Source organism: Python bivittatus, unplaced genomic scaffold, assembly GCF_059951505.1.
Source record: "Python bivittatus isolate LINGU-HERP-01145 unplaced genomic scaffold, Pbiv_v1 ctg000700_np1212, whole genome shotgun sequence".
Lineage (NCBI taxonomy): Eukaryota > Metazoa > Chordata > Lepidosauria > Squamata > Pythonidae > Python > Python bivittatus.
In genome coordinates this window covers 101432855-101459118 of record NW_028277098.1, presented here as the reverse complement: position 1 = coordinate 101459118, position 26264 = coordinate 101432855, and the positions used below count along the sequence as shown (strand labels likewise).

The window sequence follows — 26264 nt, the reverse complement described above, 5'->3', positions numbered from 1 at the left end:
ATTGCATGTGCTTTTTCTGAGAAATAAATGAACTCCCACAATTCAGATGATGTTAAAACAAATCTTCCATAATGGCACGGCTTGAGTTCATTCTTGCTTTTCAACTGTTTATTGAATTTGTATCCTGCCCCTGGTTCTCCCCACAACTCATCCTGGAAGAAGGGGCAGGCTGAGATTGTAGGAACTGAATGTGGGGCTCCAGAATGTGACCAGGGGAGGCATGGGGGCGGGTTTCATTGCTGTCTGGGATACTGAGAACTTTTTGTAGCCACAAGCACAAAATGATTGCCACAGTGGCTACTTTTGAGTCATCAAGTGCCAATTAAAAAAAAAAAAAAAACCCGGCACCCTCCATTTTACTGGAAGCTCCTAAGGATATTTAAAATGTGTTCACACAACACACTGAGCTTGGTTACTCACCTGCCTCTTTTGTCAACTCTTGCAACACACTGAATAGTAAACTCCCCAAAGGGTCAAGTCTGTACAACGCACTCAGCCCCAAAAGTCCAACCAAGGAACCTCAAAATCCACATTTTGCACACTGTGAATGAAGTAGGCTAGATTTGTAAGTGACCTGGTGAAATACATATGAATACAGACAGCTACTGGTTTTTTCCCCCTAGACATGGAAATAAATTTTCAAGAAAAAAAAAAATTGGCTACAGATACCTGTCATTTTTATTTTCAAGGAACGCCGGGGTGCACAGGCATTCTTGTATATGCAATTAGTTTCCAGCTTGTCAGCTTCCTACTATTTTTTTTTTAATTAAAAAAAACCTTTTCCACAGTCTACTGAATTGCAAGTTAACAATCCCATTTAGCCTTGTCCAGTCTCCTCTGCAAACCCAGCTATTAAGTCAGGTGACGCTGAGAACTCCGCTGTAGAGCAGTGCAACCTTGGCAACTTTAAGAGGTGTGGACTTCAACTCCCAGAATTCTCCAGCAATAAATTCCTCAGCAATTTCTGTGCAGAGAAATGAAGATGACTGACGGAAATATGCAAGAGCCCTTCCCTAGGCCAAAAGGGCTGAAACACTTTTTAAAGTCCAGAGCAATAAGATAACACTAGGAAGCAGCTCAGAGATACACTGCCCCCCCCACCCCGGATTCACTGGAGCATAAGAAGGGGAGAAAGAAGGTGCAGCAGAGTCAAGACTTGAACCCAACATTGCTTGAACTTGTTCTATGGTACAGACTGGCAGACAAGCAATGAATGAATACTTCTTCGCTGCCCTGGATGGTGTGCCAAAAGGGCAGCTGTGTAAATCAGCTAAATGATGCTTATTAATTAAATGATAAAAATAAAAACAAATATAGCTCAATCAAAGAACAATCAGTTTATTTGTCTCATTTGTAGGCCTCCCAGCGACTCTGGGCGATACACAACTAAAACATTAAAAACAAGAAAAAAAATACAGTAAGAGACAAAAATGGAAGAACCAAAGATGGCGAGGGCGACAAAAAACTGGATAGGAGCAAAGAAAAGCCAGCCCACATCATGCAAAGGGGGCTTCCCTCACTAAAGTACAAACGGACTCTGCACCTGCGGGAAAAACGCTAGGGAAGAAAGAAAATTAAAACACAACCCCCCCAAATTAAAACGTAACTCAATTGACATATATATCAATTGCAAGAAACAAGTAACAAAATAAGAGGACACGGATCTGATAGATAACAAGCCCCAAAGCAGCTCCCGTGCACACAAACGCCAGCGAACGGGCTGCACCTGCCAGGCGAGGCCAGAAGAGGGAGCAGCAACAGCGGCAGCTGCAAAAACGAAGCTGGTCGCGTTTCCTGCCATGCCCGCCAGGCGGCTGCAGCTCCCGCTCTTCCCAGCAGGGGGCAGAGACGCGCCAGGGCAGCGGCGCGCGCGCGGCAGGAGGTCGCCGAGGTCATCTAGTCCCGCCCCCGCCCAGACCGCCCCGCGCGAAGGCCGCCCGTCTTCTCTGCTCGGCCCCTAAACTCCCAGCAGGCCCACCTGGGCTCCCTGCGGGGCGGGGGCGGCTGGGGCTCGCCCTGGAAGCCCCCCAGCAGCTCCCACCTTCCTCTGGCCTTCGCGGAGCGCCCGGCATGGAGGGCTAGGCCGGCTGAGGGTGATGGGAACTGCAGTCCCGGACACCTGGAAAGAACCAGGGTGGGTTCCCGCCGTTTTAACGTGGTGCCCCACGTCTCACGAACTCGCGGCGCAAGTAAATTCCCATAAATTCCTCCTCGAGGTTATGAGGCTCCGGAATATAACCCCCACTCAGCGATTTGGCAACTGAATGAGAAAATGGCGGCTTCTGGCTATATATACGGTCCCGCAAGGCCCGCCCCTAGAGCAGTTGCCTAGCAACGCGCTACGGACGCCGAATCGCGGATTGGCCCGTCTACGTGGGCGGGGAAAAGACCATAGAGATAAGAAAATAGAAGAGCCGCACGTCTATCCCACATTGACTGCTGACTAATACTGAGGTAACGAGCCAGTCCAACAGAGCAGAGCACCATTCATGGCGGAGACAAGAGTTCGGCTGTTACTATCCCCTCACTGCGTTTCTTTTCGGCAAAGGGGCCCTTTGTTGGGCAATCGGGCGCCCAAGACCACTGCCTCTGAAGGATGAGCGGCAATGCCTTTAGGAAAGATGGCGTCGAAGGCATTTCCGGCCACTCCCCTTCCGTCGGCCGATTGAGAAAGCGAAGCGCTTTCCGGTTGAGGAGGAAATGAGGGTTTATGCGTCAGACCCGTTTCCGGCTCCTCTGAGGGCGAGGAGAGCGTGGTGGGCCGAGCAGCATGGCGGCCGAGGGAGGCGAAGAGCCTGGCGGAGAACCGAAGGCTTTAAAGGCGTTTGGGCCACGGAAGCCCCGGTAAGCGCGGGGCTGGGCAGGGCCGCCGGTGGGGTTGGGGTCGGCCCAGGGCAGGGTCTCTGGATCCCTCACGCGGATCATCATCCTCACGAGGGCGACGGCGATGATGATGATGATGATGATGATGATGGGGGATGGAGTCTGCGGGCCCGGATGCTCCCCGTTCGGCCTTGGCGACGGGGCTGGCCGCCAGGCTCGGCTTCTCCGCCCTTGCCAAGGCGGGTTAGCCCAGCGTTGAGGATCACCGGCAGCCCGCTGGGCGAAAAGGGATTTGGGGGGGGGAATGCCTCGCGCAGAGCCCCCCCCCACATGCCCTGTGAGTGCTCGAGTGGGTTAGAAGGGGCCTCAGAGGTCATCAAGACCAGCCCCTGCACCCTGCAGGATTCACTACCCCGTCCCTGCTAGAGGACGACCCAGCAGCCTCTGTTGGAAAACCTCCAGCGAAGGGGAAGGAACCCCTCTGTGCGGTAACCTATTCCTCCGATTTACCTCTTTCAGGGTAGGGAGGGAGGCAGGGTAATAATAATACTGCACACACCTTTCCTGCCACAGAATTGTGGAATGGTATGTTTCTTTTGCGTGGGATGTTAATTTTTAAATGGTTATCTTCTAGCATTTTGACTTGAGGCCAGAGCAAGTTCCTAAGTAGGTGATGTCTCCAGGGCTGCTTGGGGCAGGGACTGAAGATGAGAAGAACGCGATGATGCAGTCTGACACAGAGAGGTAAAGGGGCTTTCTTGCTTCAGAATTCTCTTGCAGCTCATCCTGTTTTCTCTCTGCTCCCTCAGCTGTGAGTTGATTTGTCTGGGGGAAGTCTCTGCAGTTGTGTCAAATTCATTGCTCACCTTTTCATGGTGGGCATTGGTCCAAACAGCTGCCAAAGTAATATCTGTAGTTCATGGGCCTCAGAATTCTTTATGGGTTCTGGGGATAGTTTTTCTGCAGACATTTGTATCTGTTCCTCTGCATGTGTGCTATTGCGCAGACAGGGTGGAAAGTCTCCAGCAGGATCCCACACTGGACCCTTGCTAGCTACTTACTTACTTCTGGACAGTTCATAGAAATAACTGTAAAATAAACAGTGATAAAAACAAAGACAGCACAAACTGGGCAACAGCCAAAGCAAACGCATGTTACCCAGAAGGGGGCTTTGATCACCCTCACCAAAGGCCTGGGCAAAGAGCGGGTCTTCAAGGCTCTTCTGAACACCAGCAGGGTGAAGGCCATCTGGATCACTGGGGGAATCTTGTTCCAGAGAGTGGCTGCTATGCCAGAGAAGGCGCACTTCTGGGGTCCTGATAGATGGCATTGTTTAATCAAAGGAAGTTGGAGTGTGCCAATCCTCTGAAATTGGCTGGACAGATACTGTAGGACAGGGGTTGGGAACCTATGGCTCGCGAGCCAGATGTGGCTCTTTTGATGGCTGCATCTGGCTCGCTGCCAAATCTTTAATAAAAAAAATAACGGGGTAAGGCTTAGAAACGTCTTCTATCCGCCGAGCGCAGGCCACGCCCTCCTCCGCAGCGCATCTGGCATCCTTGGGACTCACCCTACCTTGCCCCGCAGCATCCGCGGCCGAACGGGCCTGGAGCCGCATCGTCCTCCACAGGCAGCTGCAAATCGAGGCCCCGGCTTCGGCCTAGCTCCCGTCGGCGGCCCACGCGAATGCGATCCGGGTGCACCGCTTTGCATCCTGCTTCCGCTGCCCCTGCTCTGTTGGGTGAGTCCTCATCTTGGGCTGGCCCCCTGTTTGTGGCCCCAACGAGGTACGAGACATATTTCAGGCATGGTGCCACTTTCCACCAGTGGCCGAAAATCGAGCCCCTGGCTTGGGCCTAACCTCCTTTAAAAGTGTTGGTCTTACATAAAATGCACACATTTACTTGTATTTAGTTTTAAACATATTGTATGGCTCTCACGGAATTACATTTTAAAATATGTGGTGTTCATGGCTCTCTCAGACAAAAAGGTTCCCGACCCTTGCTGTAGGAGATAGACAACCAGCCCTCTTCTGTTTGTTGAAGCCAGTGTTGTCCAAACTTGGCCACTTTAAGATGAATGGACCAACTCCCAGAATTCCCTGCCAGGCTGGCTGGGGAATTCTGGGAGTTGAAGTCCACTCATCTTAAAGTGGCCAAGTTTGGACAACACTGGTCTAAGCAGTTTTTCTTTCCCTGTATCCTCTACCTTGAATACTGTCTCGACAATAATTTCTGATTTGCCATGAATCTCTAGTTTTAGAAAAGTAGAAATTAGCATCCTTGGAGCCTCTGTAGCTCAACATAGTACTAATCAAATATCTGTGCAATTTAATGTGAATATAATTCTCCATCATGCCACTTTAGCTGTTTATTTTTCAATATTGAAGCTTGTGCCTGCAATTCTTGCCAAAACTGCTGTCTAGTGGCTCCATTCACGTAACATGCATGGTATAGTTATGGAATGACCGTTTTCTGCATTGTATGGTGCATTGTCACCATTTAATGACTGAATAGACTAGGTTTACACATCACTCTAACCTCAAAAGAAGCATGGCATGTTGTAAAAGGCATTTTCTAGGCCTTTGCCTGACTGGCTCATAAAAACAAAAAGCTTTTTGAAAGACAGAGAGCTCTCATGAGAGTCAGTAAACCTCAAACGCATAGGAATTAGTCTTCCTCCAATCAAACTGCATTGCTGCCTTTATTTAGAATCAAATATGGGTTGCAGACCATTGCCTTCCCAGGCTACTGGCAATCTAAAATTGGGAAGCTGGGGATGGGTTGATGAAGGAAAAATCAGACATGGAGCAGGATTGGTTGAATGGACTTTAGGAAATGAAGTTGGTGCTGATGCAGTGAAAGTCATTGTTCTGATACAAAAATGGCTTCATGGAAATGGGTGTGAGATTTCTCAAGCCAGACCAAGGAGCTTGGTGGCATCTGGGCATGGGTTGTGGCACCTTCAAGACCAGTGGTAACAAACACAAGGTAAGCAGATAATGTGAAGAGTAGAGTCATGATGAAGATTTACAGATAAATATTGGCTTATGGAACTGAACTGACGAAAGAAGGAATGAGCGTCAATTAAGGAAAGAATGCTCCTTTACATTTTCCCATCATCTTTTTCTCTAAAGGAAGCTGAATTTCCATCTATTGTGGAAGACTTTGGATTAAGATAGCTGATGTTGTGCACATCACATGGCTCCAGCTGCCTTGTTTTTATCTCTGCAGAGGTGAGTGGCAAGGAAACAAGGAATGCTTTGGTCTTAGACAATTGCCTGCAAGATTCTAGGGTTCTGGGGTCAGTTTTGATATCTGGCACAATGAATTAGGAAGTGTTGAAGCATCTCATCTGGCATCTTTCAGGGATTGTCCCTGAGTGCTCTTTCGGATGCATGAAACAAGGAAGGCTAACGTGTTGATAGAAAATCAGAACTCTGTGACCGTGAGTTCTAGTTCTGCCTTGGGTGCAAAGCCAGCTGGGCAGTTTTGGGCCAGTCCCTCTTGGCCCTAGGAAAAAGGCAGGGGCAAAGTGCTTCTGATAATCTTGCTTAGAAAATTGCAGGGACTTTTCCAGACAGTCATCAAGAGTCAAGACTGACTTGAAGGCAGGCAGGCATGCATGCACAAGTGTTAATGAGCCAGTTGAAGGGTGTGGTATATTTCAGAACACGCCCTCCTGATGGCAAGTTCTGCTCTCTGAGGCTCCAGTTGCTAGGCTAAAATTGTCACCTCTGCAGTCAGGAGTTGCTTTCCCCTCTTCCACGACCTCCAAGTGCAGCCGTGTCAAATTCGGTCCCTGCCTGCTCGATGGTGGGGGCCGGCCCTACAGCTGCCACATCAGACTTGTAGTTCATGGGCCCCTGGTCCATGTTGTTGGACCTGGGGATAAAAAAAATGCTACATACATGGGTAAGGGTTGGCATTTCTCTGCCCATTCTGTAGCTTCAGTGGTTTCTCCAAATTACCTGAGAGGTTGTGTTTGGCCATTTTCATTTTTTTTTTAACCCATTTTGCTTTGAACAGGCACCATGGTTATGTATCTAGGAAGATATCTGTGGTAAGCTTCTGCCATTGTCAATACAGAGTTGGAAGCATTCGTAATTTCTTGCAATTACGGCCCTTAGTATATTTTCCTGGTACTTACTTTGAGTAGACATGCACAGGATTGGGTTAGAAATGAAAAGAATGAGGCTCACCAGTCATTCCTAGCAAGTGAGCTTGTTTGGTGTTCTTTGCCCTCCATGATTCTTTGCATGCAGAGTTTTGCCAAAGCCCTGTATTTTATTAAACTAGTACCATCTTTCCACCAAACTTTGAGGAAATCAAGATCAACAAGAATGTAAGAACCCAATTTTTTTTTTTTTTTAGAAATCTGCATCCACCTAGTTTTTTTTAGCATAAATGCCCCAAGCTTGCCTGCACAAAGATGCCTTTACTTCCTGGTGGAAAATCAACAGAGGTGGAACTAGCCTTACTTCCTTGACAAGCACCATTGAGAGGGCCTGAGCACCAAACATACCTGAGAGGGTGAGGTAACAGGGCTTTTCTTGGGGATCTGAAATCCTGGAGAGAACTAGGTCTCTTGGATAATAAAATCTCAGGTCATCAGAGAGAGAACCTAGAGGACAGACTGAGTTGTGGCTACACACTAAGCCAGGAAAAAATTAGTCAAGGTTAATGCTTGCCCAGCTTCACATGTTATGTGAATACAGCTATAACCTTGGAAGGTCGTGTGGTCTGGCCAGTTGTAGATGCCCACTTCCTGTGACCCAATCAGGACATTGTGTGAGCAGGGTCACTGGGTGTGTTCACCCTATGGGGGAAGCTCCATTCAGTGGCAAAGGGGACCAGGCAGGCCAGAGTCTCCCCTTACCTGCATAGCTCTGGGATTCAACATGTTGTCCCATTCCCCACTAGCAGAATTGCTCCAGTTCAGATTCAGAAGAGATGAGAAGCTGTAGGAAAATCTGGGACTGTGCCTTCTGGAACAGAAGAAGGGACTTTGGTACATTAAGTCCCTGTCATCGCTGAATGGCTGTTTGTTGCCCAGATGCTCATGCAACAGAGGTGTAATGTGGGCAAACCTAGAAACACCCAGTGCTGTTTGCACTGCTGTGTTCTGGATCAGTTGTAGCTTCTGAGTGGTCTTCAAGGGCAGCCCCATGTAAAGTGCCTTGCAGTAATCCAAACGGGAAGTGACTGAGGCATGAGTGGCCATGAGCAAGGCCTCTAAGTCCAGGAAAGAGCACGACTGGCACACAAGGCGAATCTGAGTCCAGGAGGACCCCCAAGTTGCACACCAGCTCAGTCTAGGGAAGTGCTACCCTGTCCAGAGTCAAAAATGACAGATCACCAGGCCTTGGTGGACCAGAAACCCAAGGCCACTCCATCTTGGGATTGAGTTGAAGTTGGTTCCTCCCCATCAAGACCCCCACAGGCTCCAGGCACTCAGTCAGCAACACAACAGCATCACCTGCCTGGCCAGGAGTAGAGATGTATAGCTGGCTATCGTTAGTGTACTGAGATACTGTACCCTGTGGAGTTGAATGACCTCACCCAGAGGTTTCACATACAGTGGGGCAAAAAAGTATTTAGTCAGCCACCAATTGTGCAAGTTCTCCCACTTAAAAAGATGAGAGAGGCCTGTAATTTTCATCATAGGTATACCTCAACTATGAGAGACAAAATGGGAAAAAAAATCCCGAAAATCACATTGTCTGATTTTTAAAGAATTTATTTGCAAATCATGGTGGAAAATAAGTAATTGGTCACCTACAAACAAGCAAGATGTCTGGCTCTCACAGACCTGAAACTACTTCTTTGAGGCTCCTCTGTCCTCCACTCGTTACCTGTAGTAATGGCACCTGTTTGACCTTGTTATCAGTATAAAAGACACCTGTCCACAACCTCAAACAGTCACACTCCAAAATCCACTATGGCCAAGACCAAAGAGCTGTTGAAGGATACCAGAAACAAAATTGTAGACCTGCACCAGGCTGAGAAGACTGAATCTGCAATAGGCAAGCAGCTTGGTGTGAAGAAATCAACTGTGGGAGCAATAATTAGAAAATGGAAGACATACAAGACCACTGATATTCTCCCTCGATCTGGGGCTCCATGCAAGATCTCACCCCATGGGGTCAAAATGATCACAAGAACGGTGAGCAAAAATCCCAGAACCACACGGGGGGACCTAGTGAATGACCTGCAGAGAGCTGGGACCAAAGTAACAAAGGCTACCATCAGTAACACACTATGCCGCCAGGGACTCGAATCCTGCAGTGCCAGACGTGTCCCCCTGCTTAAGCCAGTACATGTCCGGGCCCATCTGAAGTTTGCTAGAGAGCATTTGGATGATCCAGAAGAGGATTGGGAGAATGTCATATGGTCAGATGAAACCAAAGTAGAACGTTTTGGTCTAAACTCAACTCGTCGTATTTGGAGGAGAGAGAATGCTGAGTTGCATCCAAAGAACACCATACCTACTGTGAAGCATGGGGGTGGAAACATCATGCTTTGGGGCTGTTTTTCTGCAAAGGGACCAGAATGACTGATCCATGTAAAGGAAAGAATGAATGGGGCCATGTATTGTGAGATTTGGAGTGAACACCTCCTTCCATCAGCAAGGGCATTGAAGATGAAACGTGGCTGGGTCTTTCAGCATGACAATGATCCCAAACACACCGCCCGGGCAACGAAGGAGTGGCTTCGTAAGAAGCATTTCAAGGTCCTGGAGTGGCCTAGCCAGTCTCCAGATCTCAACCCCATGGAAAACCTTTGGAGGGAGTTGAAAGTCCATGTTGCCCAGCGACAGCCCCAAAACATCACTGCTCTAGAGGAGATCTGCATGGAGGAAAGGGCCAAAATACCAGCAACAGTGTGTGAAAACCTTGTGAAGACTTACAGAAAACGTTTGACCTCTGTCATTGCCAACAAAGGATATATAACAAAGTATTGAGATGAACTTTTGATATTGACCAAATACTCATTTTCCACCATGATTTGCAAATAAATTCTTTAAAAATCAGACAATGTGATTTTCTGGATTTTTCCCCCCATTTTGTCTCTCATAGTTGAGGTATACCTATGATGAAAATTACAGGCCTCTCTCATCTTTTTAAGTGGGAGAACTTGCACAACTGGTGGCTGACTAAATACTTTTTTGCCCCACTGTAGATGTTAAGAGGGGAGAGACCCAAACCCAGAGGAACCCCACTGCAGGGGCCTAGGGCTCGACCTCTTCCCACCCCCCGACCAGTGCTGACTGAAACCAGCTACGGAGAAAGGAGAAAGACTGCAAAACAGTGCCTCCCACTCCCATCCCAAAGTCAGTCCAGAAGGATACTGTGGTCAGTGGTATCGAAAGCCCCTGAGGTCCAGGATACTCTTGGTAGATCCCGTAACTTAATTTTTTGGTTTGTATGCATTAAAAAGAACCAAGGTTAATAGTAATTCAGCTCGCTCTTTTTTAAGTATTTAAATTTTAAGATGGATTAATTTAACTTTGGAGTCCTGGGTATGACAAAAAGATGCAGAGTTGATTTTTCTCTCTTGGGTTCTATTCATTTATAAATGACAAGGATTTTTGCAGAAAGAAGCATTGTACAATTTTTTTTAAATGACATTATTCTTGATTCCCTGGCCAGGTCCTTTCTCATCCTGAAAGTTGTCAGAAATAGGTGCTCTCAAGTTGAACTTTCAGCCTGTCTCACTTCTTGGGAAGATCTGCCAAAAGGTCTGGCAATGCAGCATCGGCGCTCCTTGATTTGGAAAAGGCCAAGGAGGAAAAGAACCAGTCCTATTTTGTTCAGGAAAAGCCCCATCCAGAGACCACCTGTCCAGAGATCAAAGGTGGACTGTTGCTGTGAGCCTGTGGAGAAAAGACAGTGGATCGTTTTGATTTATTTGTAACAAAGCTGGAAGATTCTCTGTTAGTATTGTAGCTTCCTTTCCTTATGGAAAAATGCTGCATTTTTAACTACATTGGCTTGCTCTAGGCTTTCATCATTTATGTACGCGTGGTCCTCGCTTAACGACCATTCATTTAGCAACCATTCAAAGTTATAACAGTGCTAAAAGTGATTTACGACTGGTGCCCAAAGTTACAACTGTTGCAGTGCCCCTGCTATCGTGATTGTGATCTGGGCACTTGGCAACCAGCTCGAACTTAGAACAGTTGCAGCGTCCTGGGGTCATGTGATCACCATTTGCAAGCTTCCTAGCTGGCTTCTGGCAAGCAAAATCAGTGGGGAACTGCGTGATTTGCTTAACAACAGTGATTCGCTTAACGACCGTTGCAAAAAAAGTCATAAAATTGGGTCCGGTCACACGATGATTCGCTTAGCAACCTAAATTCTGGTCCCAATTGTGGTTGTTAAGCGAGGTCTATCTGTAAAGCTTGCAGTGGTTCACTTCATTTTCCCTGTCATACATAACCGCTTTGATCTTAGATTACTTAACAGAGCCATAATCTCCATTGCATCATACAATATATCTAACATTTGCTCCAAATTGGGATTCTCTGAGAACAACACAGCATCATTTGCACTTCTGAGGAGCAAAAATCTGGAGTGCATACCCTTTGCCCACCATAAAGCTGTCCAGCACTTCAGTTTTGTGACCTCGTACAGTCTTTTGGTCAGAATTCTTCCAAACACCTGGAGCCTTACTGTTTTTTAACATTGTCCCAGCATTCATGACTGACTTGATCTTTTTTCTTGACCGCTATTACTAATAGAGCTTCCTTCCGAGGTTGGTGGCTCCCATAGTTGCTTCCTCTTTGTTTATTTTAAAATGTCAGAATCTAATTTATGAAGGCATGAAGCTTGGAAGCTAGTGTCCACCAGTGCATTTATGTTTAAGGAATCACTGCAGGGATCCAAGGTGTGCTTCCCCCCCCTTTTTTTTTTAATCTCAAGGAAATTTAGTGAATCAAACAACTGGAAAGCAAAACTCCAGCATCAGTGATCTGAATAAACTGATAGCAGAAGAGATTTTAAGTCACTGACTGCAGCCAGCACCACAAAAGGAATGTTCCTAAAGAATTTTTGAAGAAATAGAATCACCGAAACTCTGCCTCTGTTTTCCAAAAGGTTGCCTACCGGTGCCCCTACTCAGGTAAAGGGGGGAAAATGACCATTTAGAGAATAAGCAATGCAGTCAAAAGTTGTCCTCTCTCTTCCTCAGTGAAACCAGGGCCTTTAAAGTAAAGTAAAGCTGTCATGCCCACAGGGTACCGCTGATGGCACCTCTGTTGAAAGTTGGGCCTGGTCACAAAAAGAGAAAAAGATAATGCAATTTAACATTGGAGCCAAGAATGTTAGTGCAGGAGAATGGTTAGACTGGTGCTTCTCAACCTTGACAACTTGAAGATGCGTGGACTTCATCTTCCAGAATTCCCCAGCCAGTTTGGCTGGCTGGGGAATTCTGGGAGTTGAAGTCCACACTTCTTCAAGCTGCCAAGGCTGAGAGACACTGGGTTAGATTGTCCCTCAACTGTCAGAAACTGACTCATGCAGGAACTTCATGGTTTTCAAGACCAGAAGTGGTCTTCAAGAAATTTCACACCTCTCTCATTTTTATGATTCTGACACAAGTCCAAAATGGCTTTAGATACTTGGACAGTTGACACACTGGCATCTGCAGTGCAGCACATCAGCAGGACTTTGGATGAAGGAGAAAGGAAGAGAAAATACCATAGAAAACCCAAAATGTGTGAAAGATTGAGTCTGGGAAGGGGTTCTATATCGAATATGATGTTCTTTATTAAGGACCTGTACTTTAAAACGTTAGCTTAAGTCAAGTTTAATAAGGAAATTTAAACAATCATATACTAAGGACTATTACTTTGTTTATAGAGCATTCTCCTTACACCAAAGAGATTAGTGTCTGGAATTGAAATCAAGTCTTGAAGTGTGGAGAATCTCATGATGCAAGTAGGAACTCTTCATTAGAGCAATGTGATGTAAGTCCATTACTTGCTGTGCATACGAGTCAACAACAGATAGAAAGGGTCAACCTGGACTGAGATGAGATGAGAAGGAAGAAAAATTCTGAAGGCCAAACTTACTTTCTTCAAGCTTTGTCCTGATGAACAGTGTTGCTGTTTTCTTGATTGCTGGACGCGAATTATGTTTGACTAGGCAAGTGAACAGTGAGGAGTTCCTATCTTCAGTGGCTATCACCTTCATGTGACCCTTAAGGGAGGACGTCCCATCTGAATTCAAGGTCATAGGGTCAACCTTTCCTTTTGTACTGGGATTCTTGGTAAAGAACTCAATTTTTGCATCCTCTGGATAAAATTTTTCTGCATTGCAAGTGACCATCACGGTGGTGTTCACCTGGACTGGGGAAGGTGGGCTGGTGTCAACGTGCACTCTGGGGGGAACTGAGCAAACAAAACCAAAGAGGTCAGTCAAAAGCTTTAGAGTCAAGGCTTCTGCACACAGAAGGGGCTGGAAGATCAACTGGGTCTGGCTTTGGATTGTAGCATCAATCCAAAGAGACTCATCTTTATAACGTGGGTCAAAGCCCATAGCCAAAAATGTCCTCAAGAACATATGACAAGCCAATAGTGGTATATTTTCAGTTTATCCTCCACCTGCCTTCATCATTAAAACCTACATATTTCCAGGCAGAATAACTGAAGCTTCCCCAATCAGACCTCCTCCAAACCTACATATTTGAAGGGTCCCCAAGTTGTCTGGGGAAGCTGAATGTGGCCACTTGCTTTCCAAGTTTGAATTTCAGGCCACATCCTGGAGGCATAATTCTGCTTTGATAAAGGAAGCTGCCCTGGTGGAATTTCTGCCTGCTCCAGAAACCTCTGGTTCTGGGAGGAGCAGTGGCCAATTTTTTAGTACCTGGCTTCTGGGTGCCAAATCTTTTTTGACCCTGTATTCCTTCAGGCATCAAGCATTCACATGCTAAAAGCAAGTTGTCTGGGGGTTGTATCCATTCTCTTTCTCCTCTCTCTCCCAAACAAGTTGAAAGGGACAGAGAGCTCCCATCTGATAGCCAAACTAATTTCAACTCATTAAAATGAGTCCGAGGGTTAGATGTGGCCCCAGGGCAGACGTTGATGACCTGTCTCCCTAGCTAAGCTACTCTGGAGGGGAGGATGCCCTCTCTGGCTGCTGGAGGGCCAAGGAGCTGTTTTCTCTCAGGTACAAAGCATTGCACTTTCAACTGAAGTTGATGTCATCTATGGAGTTCCACCAGCTTAAGAGCTTCTCAAACCCAGGCAGCCAAAGAAATTGTACAAATGGAAGGAAACATGGGTCTGCCCCCACTTCTTACTGATTCCTTGCCCCTGCCCCAGCTTCCTTTTGCCTTTGGTGAGATACCCAGGGAGACTGGACCAGCTTCATCTGGACACAGTAGCAGCACGTCAGCCAATGGTGTCTTGAATGTGCAAGATTTCCAACTGCATGGAGCAGGAAGGCTTTAACTGCGGCTCTTCCTGTCAAAATGGGATGGAGGGAGCCTTGTCTTTTTCCATCAGGACATAGCATTATTTTCTCCCAAAGCCATAAAAATATCAATTAAAAACTATCCAACCTGGTGGCAAGACAATTATTTCCCCTCAGATCTAGGATGACCAACTGGTGGCCTCAGCCCTTTATTTCTGCAGCTCTTGGAATCCTTGACCGGCTACATTCTTACAACATCCTTATCCTTTCCGGGTTCAGACAATACAGTGCACTGGAAACTGACGAAATGGGCCAGGTACACATATCTCATCAAAAACAAAGAAGCCAACAGACAGAAATAATTGAGGTTAAAAGTTATCAAGGTCAGCTTGTTGAGTGAATGCAACTGTTGGGTCTTCAACTGGCCAGATAAGTGTGTTCTGTGAACCCACCCATTGTGTTTGTGAAACCTAGGGCTTGGTTTTGCAAATTTTCCCACACAAAATTTGAACTTAATGCTATTAAAAACACAAAGGAATTAGGAACCACAACCAAACTTCAGCAAACCTCAGCCCTGCCTTCTTTTATTCATTTATTTATTTTAAAGGTGGTTGTTAGGCTTCTGTTTTGCCATTCATTCAATGCTCAGGGCAGCATACAAAGTGCTCTCCCACCCACCATTGCTCCCTACAGCCACCACCCTGTGAGATAGCTTGGGTTGAAAAAGAGTGTCTGGCCTAAGTTGGCTTTCATGGCTGGGGAGAATAGAGCCTGGCCTGCCTTGAGCCATTCCTCTGCCATCGGGGGACCTTGGCCACGTCCAGACTCCGTGGCCTCGTCCTTCTCTGTGACCCAGAGCTCACCTACCTCTTAGGATAGCACCAAGTCGAAAACCCTTCTGGAGGGGAGCCTCCAAGGAGCTGTGTTGGATCTGGCAGGTAAGCTGCGACCTCATGTCTTCTTGCCTGAGGAGCACTTCCACCATGCTCTCCACTCGGTACGAGGTACTCTGCTTTTCACCAGAATTCAGAATCTTGGTCTGGGCACCCTGAATTCTTTTCCCATTCTTTGACCAGGTGACTGTGATATTTTGGGAGGAGAATCCCTCCGCGGAACAATTGAAAGAGGCCTGAGACCCCACCCTGATTCTTCCTGGGGGGCCATGAAGCAAAGGCTGGGATGGACTGGCTGAGAGAGAAAAGAGGGAGACATCAAATGACGTTCCCTCCTACCAAGAGTCAGGAACCCCAAAACCCATGGAGAATTATTCTTATACAACAAATCTCCCAGAAGCAGGAGGACCTGATTATTTTTTCCCAATTTTTTAATCTGAAATAATTTTGAGAGCTAAACTTTAAACACATAGGCTGAGGCCCAGTCTTTTCCAACTGGCTGTCCTCTAAAAGTCACAACCCACAGAGAAAGGCCAGTGATGAGAGTTGTACAGTAGATCAAAATAGCAAAAGGAAGCCACATCAGAGAAGGTTGATTTTGCCTTTTAAGGTACTAGATGTCACTACTGCACCCTGGAGGAGGAAAGAGATTTTGAGTGGGAACCCATTGGAAGATCGCATCCCCTTTTTCTTCTCTGCCATTCTTCTTGTGACTTTGTGGCATTGATCTGGGTTACTTTAGGTTACAGCCATCAAGCTTCCTCAACTGGAGCTGCATGGGACATGTGATTCACTCCCAAATGTTTCACAAGAGAAGAAAACAACGCACTACCCTTCCTTAATATCATCAGCAGAGGAAATGACAGCAAATTAGAAATGCAGCTCTATCGAGAAACAACCCACACTAACCAAGTGCTCCATTACCAAAGTAACAATCCAACCTCCCACAAGAGGAGCTGTGTAAGAACATGATTCAGACAAGCACAAACACACTGCAGAAACCTAGAACAGCAAAAAAAGGAGAAACAGACTGCCTATACAACATCTTCTGACAAAATGGATACCAATGCAACTTTATGAAAAAGTACCTGCCCACTAAACCTACTACAACACAACCCACACAAGCTATGAAAAGGATCACACTGCCATACATCAGAAACATCTCAGAAACCACCAACAGACTGTTACAACCACACGGCATCACCGTAGCACACAAACCAGCTAAAGCCCTCCAGAACATCTTAAGCAAACCAAAAGACCCAGTACCGCAAGAAGGAAAAACGAGTCATCCACAACATACAGTGTAGGGACTGTAACAGCCACTATGTAGGACAGACAGGCAGAAGGCTGGCAGAGTGCATCCACGAGTACCAACTAGCAGTCAGAAGACACGATGAAAACTCCTTAATCTCACAACATGGACAGAGTCAACCACAGTTTCAACTGGGAAACAGCATCTTAGACCAAGCTAAGTCCAAAAATGTGAGGGAATTCCTGAAAGCTTGGCATTCAGACAAGGCAGCCATCAACAGGCACATAGAGATAAACCACATTTACACGCCATTCAAAAGAGACAACAAAATGCTAAGGAGGAAACAAAAAGACCAGAACACATCCTCTCCAGCAGCCAATGTCCAGATAAACAGGAATTAACGCCAGACAAAAATCAAGCAGAAAACAATACCCTAATCAAGGAACTACCAAGGAGAAAACCACACCCCCACCATCAGTGGCAGTGCAAGCTACTGTATATAAACAGAGAGCAAACTCCACACTCTGTTGCCCTGATGATGTTCCCTAGCTGGGTAATGAGATGTCTACAAGACAACAGCCAAGCTCAGGGAGCACCAAGGACTCTTCTGTTCAGCCCTGAGCTACAGAGACCCTCTTCTGTTCAAAGCCATTGGGTCTGTACCAAGGCTACAGACTGTTTTGTTAGAGAAGGCAGATGACCAAGAGTATGTATGCAGAAAAGAGGAAAAAATGCTAGAATTCATCTGCATAATGGCATGTACGTGACCTAGATATAGAAGATAGAAGGAGAACGGAAAAGCGTGTTGGGGTGTGTGTGGGGGATATATTTCAGATGCTGCAGGACATGCTGCTGGAGAGGACATCAGCTGGTTGGAGTGGAGTGGAGTGGAATGAAGAAAGAACCCAGCCTGCTAAGTCTGGAGATTACAGACCTGTTGTATGATGAAGCAGATTTATTTATTTATTTATATTTCATATTTAGACACCACCCATCTCATGAGGAAGCGACTCTGGGTGGTTTACAATAAAAGATGCTGGACAATGGGAGTTTGTGTCAGCCCTTCAAGGTGGTCCACACTAGGAAACCAAAGTCATGCCAGCCAAGACCACTCTTATTTATAAGTTTATGGTGACAGAATCTGGCAAGTCTGAATGTGCTTCCCCCCGCCCCCCTTATCTTCATGTGAACTAGGGAGGGTCACGTCTGAGACGCTTTCTCAGGTTACAGCTCTGCCCAGGACTCAGGTTTCTTTTATCTGACCATTGTCTTGGTTGCAGCTCTTCCTCCTGTTTCTCAAGGTTATTCCATCTGTCCATTACAGTTTGTGCATAAAGGATTCTGTTTGGCAGCAGGACAGGTGGGAGAAAACTCAGTGTCAGTAACTGAATAAGGAGGGGACAAGGAGCAGTAATAGGTTATAAGCAAAAAGGGAGGGGGGAATTAAGTTATGTTAAGACTCGATTCCTTATATTATTCTGTACATACATAGAAGAACATATTGGTTTTGTAGATAATTCACTTGTACATATCACTAGATTGCATTATTTCATGAGTTTATTGTCATAGTGTTCAAATAAAATCACTAGTTTGCTAAGCTGCTGGCTGTCTGCGTGAGACAGGGAACTTGAAAAGCGGTTAAACAGATGAACTGGGATGCCTGTTCCAGTGGCTGGAATCCATCAGGGCCTACATAGGGAGAAAGGGGCTTCAACTGAACCCCAACACAACAGAGTGGCTGCGAACTCAGAACCAGTCAACACTCTGACCATGCCAGCTTTGATTCTGGATGGGTTTGTGCTCCTCCTGAAGAAGCAGGCTCTTGCTGGAGGGTCTTCCTGACTTGGGACTCTTGCTGGAGGAGCAAGTACTGATTGTACCCAGGAGGGCATTTGCCCAGCTGAGGTTGGTGCCCCTCTTGTGGCCTTTCCTGGAGCAAGGACACCAAGGACACTCATCATGCCCTTATCACTCTCAGTTGGATTACTGTAGTTTGGTCTACTTGGGGCTGCCCTTAAACACTATCCAGATACTTCAGCTGGTACAAAACATAGCTGCAAATATTGTCATGCATGTCAGTCCTAGAATGACTAGAATGTCATGTAACACCATTGCTACAGGAACCTCAGTGGTTCCCATCTGTGGGCCAGTGGGGCTGATTATTACCAGTAAGGCCATGTAGGGCTTGGATATGGGTAACATCAGGAAGATCAGTTCAGGAAAATACTGCTACTCTGTGTGAAAGGATGGCGTGCCTGCTAGGCACCCCTCTTCTCTCTTCCAGTGTCAGGAGAACTAATGTGTGGGTACTCAGGCATTCTCGGGGGGGGGGGGGCTCTCCTAGGCAACAACCTCCCCCCAGAAGCACAAAACCCCCCTTCTCAAGGTGGTTATTCTTTTGGAGACCACTGAATGAATGTTAATATATCATTATTATATTGTACTATTTTGATTATGTTACATTATGATGATCACCATATTGTTTTAGTCTTCAGAATTTTATGCTGCATGATTTTGAACTGAAAACCACTTAGAGTTGTCTCTGATTGCACAGAAATGACCTGCAGAGACGACTACCTAAATGTGAGCTCAGCCCTGGAAACCGCACCAGCATGAGAAAGAAACTCAAGATGCCCTGCTTTGACTCTCTGGTATAAGAGGAAGGGATGGGGAAACACCGCCAGGCTCTCCAGATTCTGTTCTTGGAGCCGAGATCAATAGCATTCTGGAGTTTTGGTGGTATCTGTGGCCTCATCTGGTTGACCTCAAAGGACTGACTGTAAGTGAGGTGGCATAAAGCAACAGAGCTAACCACTTCCTGCCCTCGTTACTGCAGCAAAGAGGGCTTGTCCATCAGAGGGTAGCACATTAGTGAAGCCTTGAGGAAGAACCTCAAAGTGAGGTGTGAGGATCCTGCTGAGGCTTTCCCCACAGTTCAGCTGAAGTGCTTCCTCCTTATTCTGAGCTGGCAGAAAACTGTATGAGCGTGAAATTTGTTATCCACACTGCCAGCCTCTAACCTACCTCATTTGCCTCTGTTCCCTGTCCTTGAATTCTGTGACTTCCCACCAAGGGAACAGGAGAGATAACAACCAGCTGATTTTACCCACTTTGAAAGCTGCCCTTAGATGGTGTGGGAATAAGAGAGACAAGGCTACATGAACACAGAGACAGTCAAGGGAGTCCAAAGCCAGCCTCACTCCTGGGTTGGGGATGAGATGAAGGCCACCTCAAAGGGAGATGGTGAAGAAGATCAGGCCAGGACATGTGTTTGGGTGAGGTGTAGGTGTGGGCAGCCCTTAAACAAAGCATCATCAGAAGCACTGAAGCTGTTATCCAAAATGCAAGGAACAAGTGTCAACATGTACTTTTCCTCAATGAATCCCAAGGCCCACACCAAACCAAACCAGGGACCACCATTGGCCCTCCCCAAACCTCAGTGCTCTGATGCTCTCCCTGGCTGTTCCTGCTTGTTCACCATTCAGGGAGGGGCCAATGGAAGAAATCTTTCATAGAATCAGAGAAGAATAGAATCATAGGGTTGGAAGGGACCTTGGAGGTCTTCTACTCCAACCCCCGTCCAGGGCAGGAGTCCTCATACCATCTTGGACAAATGACTGTCCAATCTTTGCTTGAAAACCTCCAGCGATGGAGCACCCACAAGTCCGGGAGGCAAGCTGTTCCACTGCTGAATAGTTCTCATGGTCAGGAAATTCCTCCTTACAGTATTTCTTGTTTGGATCTCCCTCTGACGAGCTTCCACCCATTGCTTCTTGTCCTACCCTCAGGTGCTATGGAGAATAAATCAATGCCCTCTTCCCTGGGGCAGCCCTTCAAGGACTGGAAGACTATTCTGTCTTCCCTCAGTCTTCTCTTTGTTAAGCACAACATACCTAGTTCCTTTAGCGGTTCTTCATAAGACTTAACCTCCATGCCCCTTATCATCTTTGTTGCTCTTCTCTGCACTCTTTCTAGGGCCTCAGCATCTTTTTGTATGGTGGGGACCAGAACTGGATGCAGAATTCCAAATGTAGCCTCACCAGTGCGGTCTAGAGCAGTACTATCATTTCCCTTGAACGTGATACTATCCCTCTGTTGATGCAGCCCAGGACTGTGTTGACTTTTTTGGCAGCTGCAGCACAAAGCTGACTCATCCTTAAGTGGTGGCCCATCAGGACACCTAGATCCCTCTCATAGGCACTACTGTTGAGCCAGGTGCTGCCTATCCTGTACCTGTGCATCTGGTTTTTCCTGCCTAAGTGCAGGACCTGACTTTTCTCTCCACTAAACTGCATCTTGTTGGATAGGGTCCAATGCTCAAGTCTGTCAGGAGCCTTCTGAATCTTGAATCTATCTTGCAAAGTGTTAGCAATTCCCCCCAGCTCTGTGTCATCTTTACCCCAAAACATCCAAAATCCAGAGCTGGACCTTGCTGGGGAATCTGCTAATCTCCCTGGTCAGAGCAGCAGAGCGTGTCTTCCCTTAATATCCATCTTTCATCTGGGAATCTGAACAATGGCATTAGCTTGATTTCAGATGTGAACACTCACTCAGGTCTTGCACAAGTGGGAGGAGCAGCAGCTGAAGCAGACCAGGGATTCCCAAGAAGGACCTCCAGGCAGCCATGCCGATAGTAGCATAGATAGTAGCAGGAGAGACATCTGGGGCTACTTCATTTCTTGCCCCACCCAAGGCATTTCCTTTTGTAGAAGGAGCAAAAGAGGAACTCTCATTTCCTTCTTCTAAAGTTGGACCAACAGTTTTGGACTGTTGCTACATAGGAGAGTAACTAAGGAAGAATACACAGAGAGAGTCTGGAATTCTAAATTTACAGTAATGTCCAAAAGTAAAAGATACAGAGGGAGATTGTTCAAGAAGAGGCTGAAGTCAACCAAGAAGGAGACCTCCACCATGATTTCTGTGTTTGCTTCACCTCTCTCCGCTCTAACTCTTTCCCTCTGCAGAAGAAGTGAAAGAGGAATTCTCACTTCATCCTCCAAGGTGGGCCTCAGAGTCTTCTCCACAGTTCTAGATCTCTGGGAGCTGTGAAATAGCACCTTCCCAGGTATCCAGAGTGCTTTTTCCTTCTCTAATTCCAGATTGAGTCTTTCAAGGGTGCAGACAGAGGTTTCTTGCAGACCCAAACTTTCCCTCCCTTGCTGCTTCGTCCTCCTAAGGAGGGCCATTATTTTAATTGGAAATCTTCTCATCCCAAATTCCCTCCTTCTGGACAGGGAAATGGGGAGGTGACAATTTCCAGGATGACTTGTAGCTCCCTTTTATTGTTACTAGATTTATATCCCACCTTTCCTTTTGTGGTGTAGATATCTATGCTCCCACCTCCACGAACCTCCCTGTGAAATGGGTTAGTCTGAGAAAGAACTAGCCCAAAGCCACCCAACCAGGTTTCATGCCAAAGAGAGATGTAGAACTCACAGTCTCCTGGTTTTTAGTCCCACACCTCAACCATTACACCAAACTGTCCTTAGGCTGTCTTTGGGATCAATTAATTCCCTTGCTAGTTTGTTCTCATGGTTTGGGGTTCAAATCCTCTACCAGGACTCCAATTCACAGGTCCTTGCACTTCAGATGACTGTATACAGTGCAGCAGCTCTAGGAGCTATCTAGGTCCTGGTGCTCAGTGATTGCAGGAAGAGATCTATCGATTCTATAGAATGGGCAGACTGGCGGCAATGGGGTGGTGGTGATGGAAGTCATGTAACACCCCGAACATGGAGGTAGAACATTGGTATCTGATAGTTTAAGGGAAGGTGGACTTTTTACACCGCTCTGATAGACTGGGAGCTTGTTGTAGCTTCTCCTTCTGCAGGCTTTTCATTTTGGTCAAAAGGGTGATAGGAATCATCTCTAAAGCAGAGGTTTACAGTCTTTGGTTGGTCTTCCAGGGTCATCCAAAACATTGAGGACCCCAGTCCACCTACAAGGTTTTCCTGAGAGGAGTGGGGGATGTCTGTGTGTGAGTGCCTAAAGGTGTCTTTGGGAGCAAACTTCTAAGCAAAAGGCCAGATGGGATTTGGGGAAAATTCTGGGCCATCCAAGCATGCTGAATGACACCAAACACGGATCCAAGCAATCATATGCGCCATTGGCTTGGAAGATCAAGCAGTCCAGCCATTTCTAGATGCCCAGCTCTTCCAGTCCTTGAATGAGCATGTCAGCAGGCCTGCCTGGTTCATCGAACCGACTGTAATCCCCACCCCACCTTGCCTGTTAACCTTCCCTCAGATTTCCTAAGAGAGAAGTGAAAGCTGTGAGCGTGTACGGATTCGGTCTTGGGTGCTGCTACCACCCCAAAGTGACTTTGAGAAGCAAGCTCCTGAGAGAGATAAACCCTAGAAAATAGTCCGGGTTCTCAGAACAAGCCAGAAAAAAGTAATGAAGGTTAAACCTCACTCAGCTTGACGTGTTGTGTGAATAGAGCTTTAACCTGGGAAGATCATATGGTCCAGCCACCAGTAGATACCCACCTCCTGTGACCCGGTCAGGGTGCTGTGTGAGTGGGGCCACTGAATGGATTCACCCTACAGGCAGGCCAGGATCTCCCACATCTGCACAGCCCTGGGATTCAACAGATCACCTGGTCCAGAAGGGGTCCCATTCCCCACCAGCACAATTGCTCCAATTCAGATCCAGAAGAGAGTGAAGCTGTAGAAAAATCTCTACTGCCGACTCCTGGAAAGAGGCGCTCTATATAACAAGCCCTTCTCTATTAAGGTCCAATGTCTTAAAACGTACTATACAGTGGTACCTCGGTTCACAAACTTAATTTGTTCCACGATTCTGGTCGCGAACTGAATTGGTCGCGAACCAAATCAAATTTCCCCATAAGGTTCAATGTAAATAAGGTTAATCTGTTCTGAACCATATGTATTGTTTTTTTTAAACCACAAAAATATGACACAAAGTACAGTACAGTACAGTATGAAAAGAGAGAACACTAACCTTGCTTGAGGCGACTTCTGGCATGGAGGACAGGAAGGTGGGTGGGGAGGCGGTTATTGTTTGGAGGGAGAGTCCCCCTCCATAAGGACCATGATCTCGCCTAGAGGAAGCGACGACCACGTGTCAGAGCAGGGAAGATGGCCGCGGGTCGTGTTCGTCACCTGATGCGGAGTTCGTGAATGGAAGCAAAAGTTTGCGAATGCTGCTGTTCGCGAACCGATCTGTTCGTGAACAGAAGCATTCGTGAACTGAGGTATTCCTGTACTTGAAAGTTTTAAGATACTGGACTTTAATAAAGAAGGGCTTGATTAAGAGTAGAGCCAGATGTTTTAAGTTAGGAACTAGTTGACCCGTTTATTTTATATGATCGTGTTTGATGCTAAAGAAAAAAATTCCCTGGAGTCGAGATCAGCTCCGCTTTTAGTGTGGGAAGGATCACAAAGACAGTGGGAACTATTTAGAAGAGGGAAATAATGATGCCTAATTTCACATCGTGTAAAAAAAAAAAATCTGAAAAAGACAGGAACAACTTGCAAGGTGTGCGTCAGCAAACCCTCAGAAGAAACGTTCTGAAGGTCCATACTTCCTTCCTTCAGGTTGCATCGCAATGAACAATGTTGCTGTTGCATTGACCAGAGGCTGGGAGTTATGTTGAACCCTGCAAGTGAAGAGTGAGGAGTTCCTGTCTTTGGTGGCCATCACCTCCCGGTACCTCTTCAGGGAAAATGTCCCATCGGACGTCCGGGTCTTCTGGACAACCTTTCCTTTTTTGCTTGGGGTATCCTTGCTAAACAACTCCATTTTGGCTTTCACTTACACATATTTGGCCACCCAACTCAAATAATGTGACTCTGGGTATCACACAAAATCACTGAGCAAAAATACAAATGAAAAATAACATATACTGCTAAAGGAAGCTAAAACAATTCAGTGACAATCAGGATTAAAATATATCTCACCAGTTGGGAAGTCTACTGCACTTGACCCAAGTGCCCGGGGAAAGATCCTGGCTGCCTTCCTAAAGGGCTGCTCCCCACAACAACAGTCCTGTGAGGCCCCTTGTGCTGAGAAAGAATGGCTGGTCTAGGTGGACTTCCATGACTGGGGGGGCTAGAAGTGGGGCCTGGCTGGAGCCATTCCTCTGTCATCCAGGGACCTTGGCCACATCCAGACTCCGTGGCCTCGTCCTTCACTGAGACCCAGAGCTCACCTACCTGTTAGGATATCACAAAGTGGAAAGTCCTGCTGGAGGGGAGCCTCCAAGGAGCTGTGGTGGATCTGGCAGGTCAGCTGCGACCTTATGTCTCCTTTCCCGAGCAGCACTTCCACCGTGCTCTCCACTCGGTACGAGGTGCTCTGCTGTGCACCAGAATCCAGAATCTTGGTCTGGGCCCCCTCTATTTTCTTCCCATCCTTCAACCAGGTGACTGTGATCTCTCGGGGGGAGAATCCCTCTGAGGAGCAGTTGAAAGAGGCCCGAGACCCTGCCCTGATTCTGCCTGGGGGGCCACGGAGCAAAGGCTGGGATGGCCTGGCTGAGAGAGGAAGGGGGGAGACATCAACTGACAGTCCCTCATAGACCATACCCGAGTCTCCAAGACTGCTTTTGGTCAGAGAGACTCATTTGTGCAGGGAATTTGCCCCAGACATCTGATTTAGCCCCACGTCTCTCTCGATTGACTGGGGTAGATCTCCCTCCATCCCTGGAAATCAAGTTGGGGTGCCACCTACCGATCAGAAAGACCACGGTGCCTTTCCCCGAAGCCAGCTGTCTCTCTGGGTTGCCTGCCCTGAACTTCACGCAGTAGTAGGTCCCAGCATCTTCAGGGAGGATGTTTCGGATGGAGATGCTGAAGTCTGTGCTTGATCCTGGGACGACCCTCACCCCCCGGTTCGAAGCTCTTTCTTTATCACTGTAAATGGGAGGTTGCCTTCCGTCCAGGCCTTTGTACCACCGCACTGCTCCTGGCAGATTCTCCCCAGTCAGGGTACACATTAGAGTGGGGGTCTCTCCGGCTGTCACTGACAGGGATTCCGGACATTGGGTTATCTCCACGTTCTGTCCTCCAACAACTGAAACAAAAAGAGACACTTCTATACTAGGTTTTCTCTAGAAAGTGGTCACTGTTGTTCTTGAGACAGAAGAATGGGTGGTGCCCCTTCGGAGAACAGAATTACTTGCATTTCGTGAACGCAACAAACTCTCCAATTAAGGAGGGGGTGGGGCTGTTTTAACCCACCTTCTCAGGTAACCCCAAAGCTCTGGATCCCAGGAAGAAAAGATGCCGGCTCACTCCAGGTGGTGAATGACTCCCACAGTCCTTGCTCCAAGGACGGCATCAAACCAGGTGGCCCCAGTTGATCTCCAGAACCTCTGATGCTCTTCTCGTTTGTTTTCCTACCACTTGGGCTGGGAGGCAATGGGAGAAATCTCCTCCTCCCCAAATTCCGCATCTGGGACTGACCTTTGCTGGGAAATCGGCTTGTCTCCCTGTTCAGAGCAGCACAGCAGGTTTTAAGCAGCCTTCATATTCATCGTGCACTGAATTTTATTCCAGGTATAAATCTGAGAACGGACCCTGCCTGATTTCAAATGCCAACACTCACCCAGATCCCGCAGAAGGAGGAGGAACAGCAGCTGAAGAGGACCAGGGATTCCCGAGAAGGACCTCAAGGCAGCCATGCTGATAGCAGCAGGAGAAATGTCTGGAGTTAATTCATGTCTTGCCCCCACCAGATCTTTCCTTCAGCAGAAGGAGCAAAAGAGGAAGTCTCATTTCCTTCTTCTAAAGTTAGACCAATTGTCTGTCTCTTCTGTCCCACAGAAGAGTGACTAAGGAAGAATACACACAGAGAGTCTGGGATTCTAAATTTAGAGTAGTGTCCAAAAGTAGAAGAGACAGATGGAGATTTATTT

The 26264-nt window shown here is 47.0% G+C and overlaps 1 protein-coding gene, 1 long non-coding RNA gene and 2 other non-coding genes across 6 annotated transcripts; 3 read left to right on the top strand and 1 right to left on the bottom strand.

The window, feature by feature from the left end:
- The first annotated feature begins 2695 nt into the window (after window positions 1-2695).
- Window positions 2696-10811, top strand: LOC103063609 (uncharacterized). The gene is made up of 4 exons (XR_456484.4): window positions 2696-2844; window positions 3458-3567; window positions 5960-6058; window positions 10475-10811. It is a non-coding gene; the product is annotated as an uncharacterized LOC103063609 (long non-coding RNA).
- LOC112541728 (small nucleolar RNA SNORA5) lies at window positions 3663-3795 on the top strand. The gene has a single exon (XR_003085690.1). It is a non-coding gene; the product is annotated as a small nucleolar RNA SNORA5 (small nucleolar RNA).
- On the top strand, window positions 6602-6737 carry LOC112541729 (small nucleolar RNA SNORA5). Its single transcript, XR_003085691.1, has one exon. It is a non-coding gene; the product is annotated as a small nucleolar RNA SNORA5 (small nucleolar RNA).
- Window positions 10514-26085, bottom strand: LOC103063367 (signal-regulatory protein gamma-like). 3 transcript variants are annotated; one of them, XM_088153383.1, is made up of 7 exons: window positions 25955-26085; window positions 25079-25420; window positions 24562-24882; window positions 20935-21084; window positions 15107-15427; window positions 12898-13215; window positions 10514-10698 (listed from the first exon to the last, which is right to left on the bottom strand). In XM_088153383.1, the coding sequence occupies exons 1-7, from the start codon at window positions 26028-26030 to the stop codon at window positions 10514-10516; spliced, it is 1713 nt and encodes a 570-aa protein (XP_088009509.1). In that variant the 5' UTR covers window positions 26031-26085. The 3 variants fall into 3 exon arrangements, with proteins under 3 accessions (XP_088009509.1, XP_088009511.1, XP_088009510.1); XM_088153385.1 differs by lacking the exon at window positions 15107-15427; XM_088153384.1 differs by lacking the exon at window positions 20935-21084.
- Window positions 26086-26264: the final 179 nt, after the last annotated feature.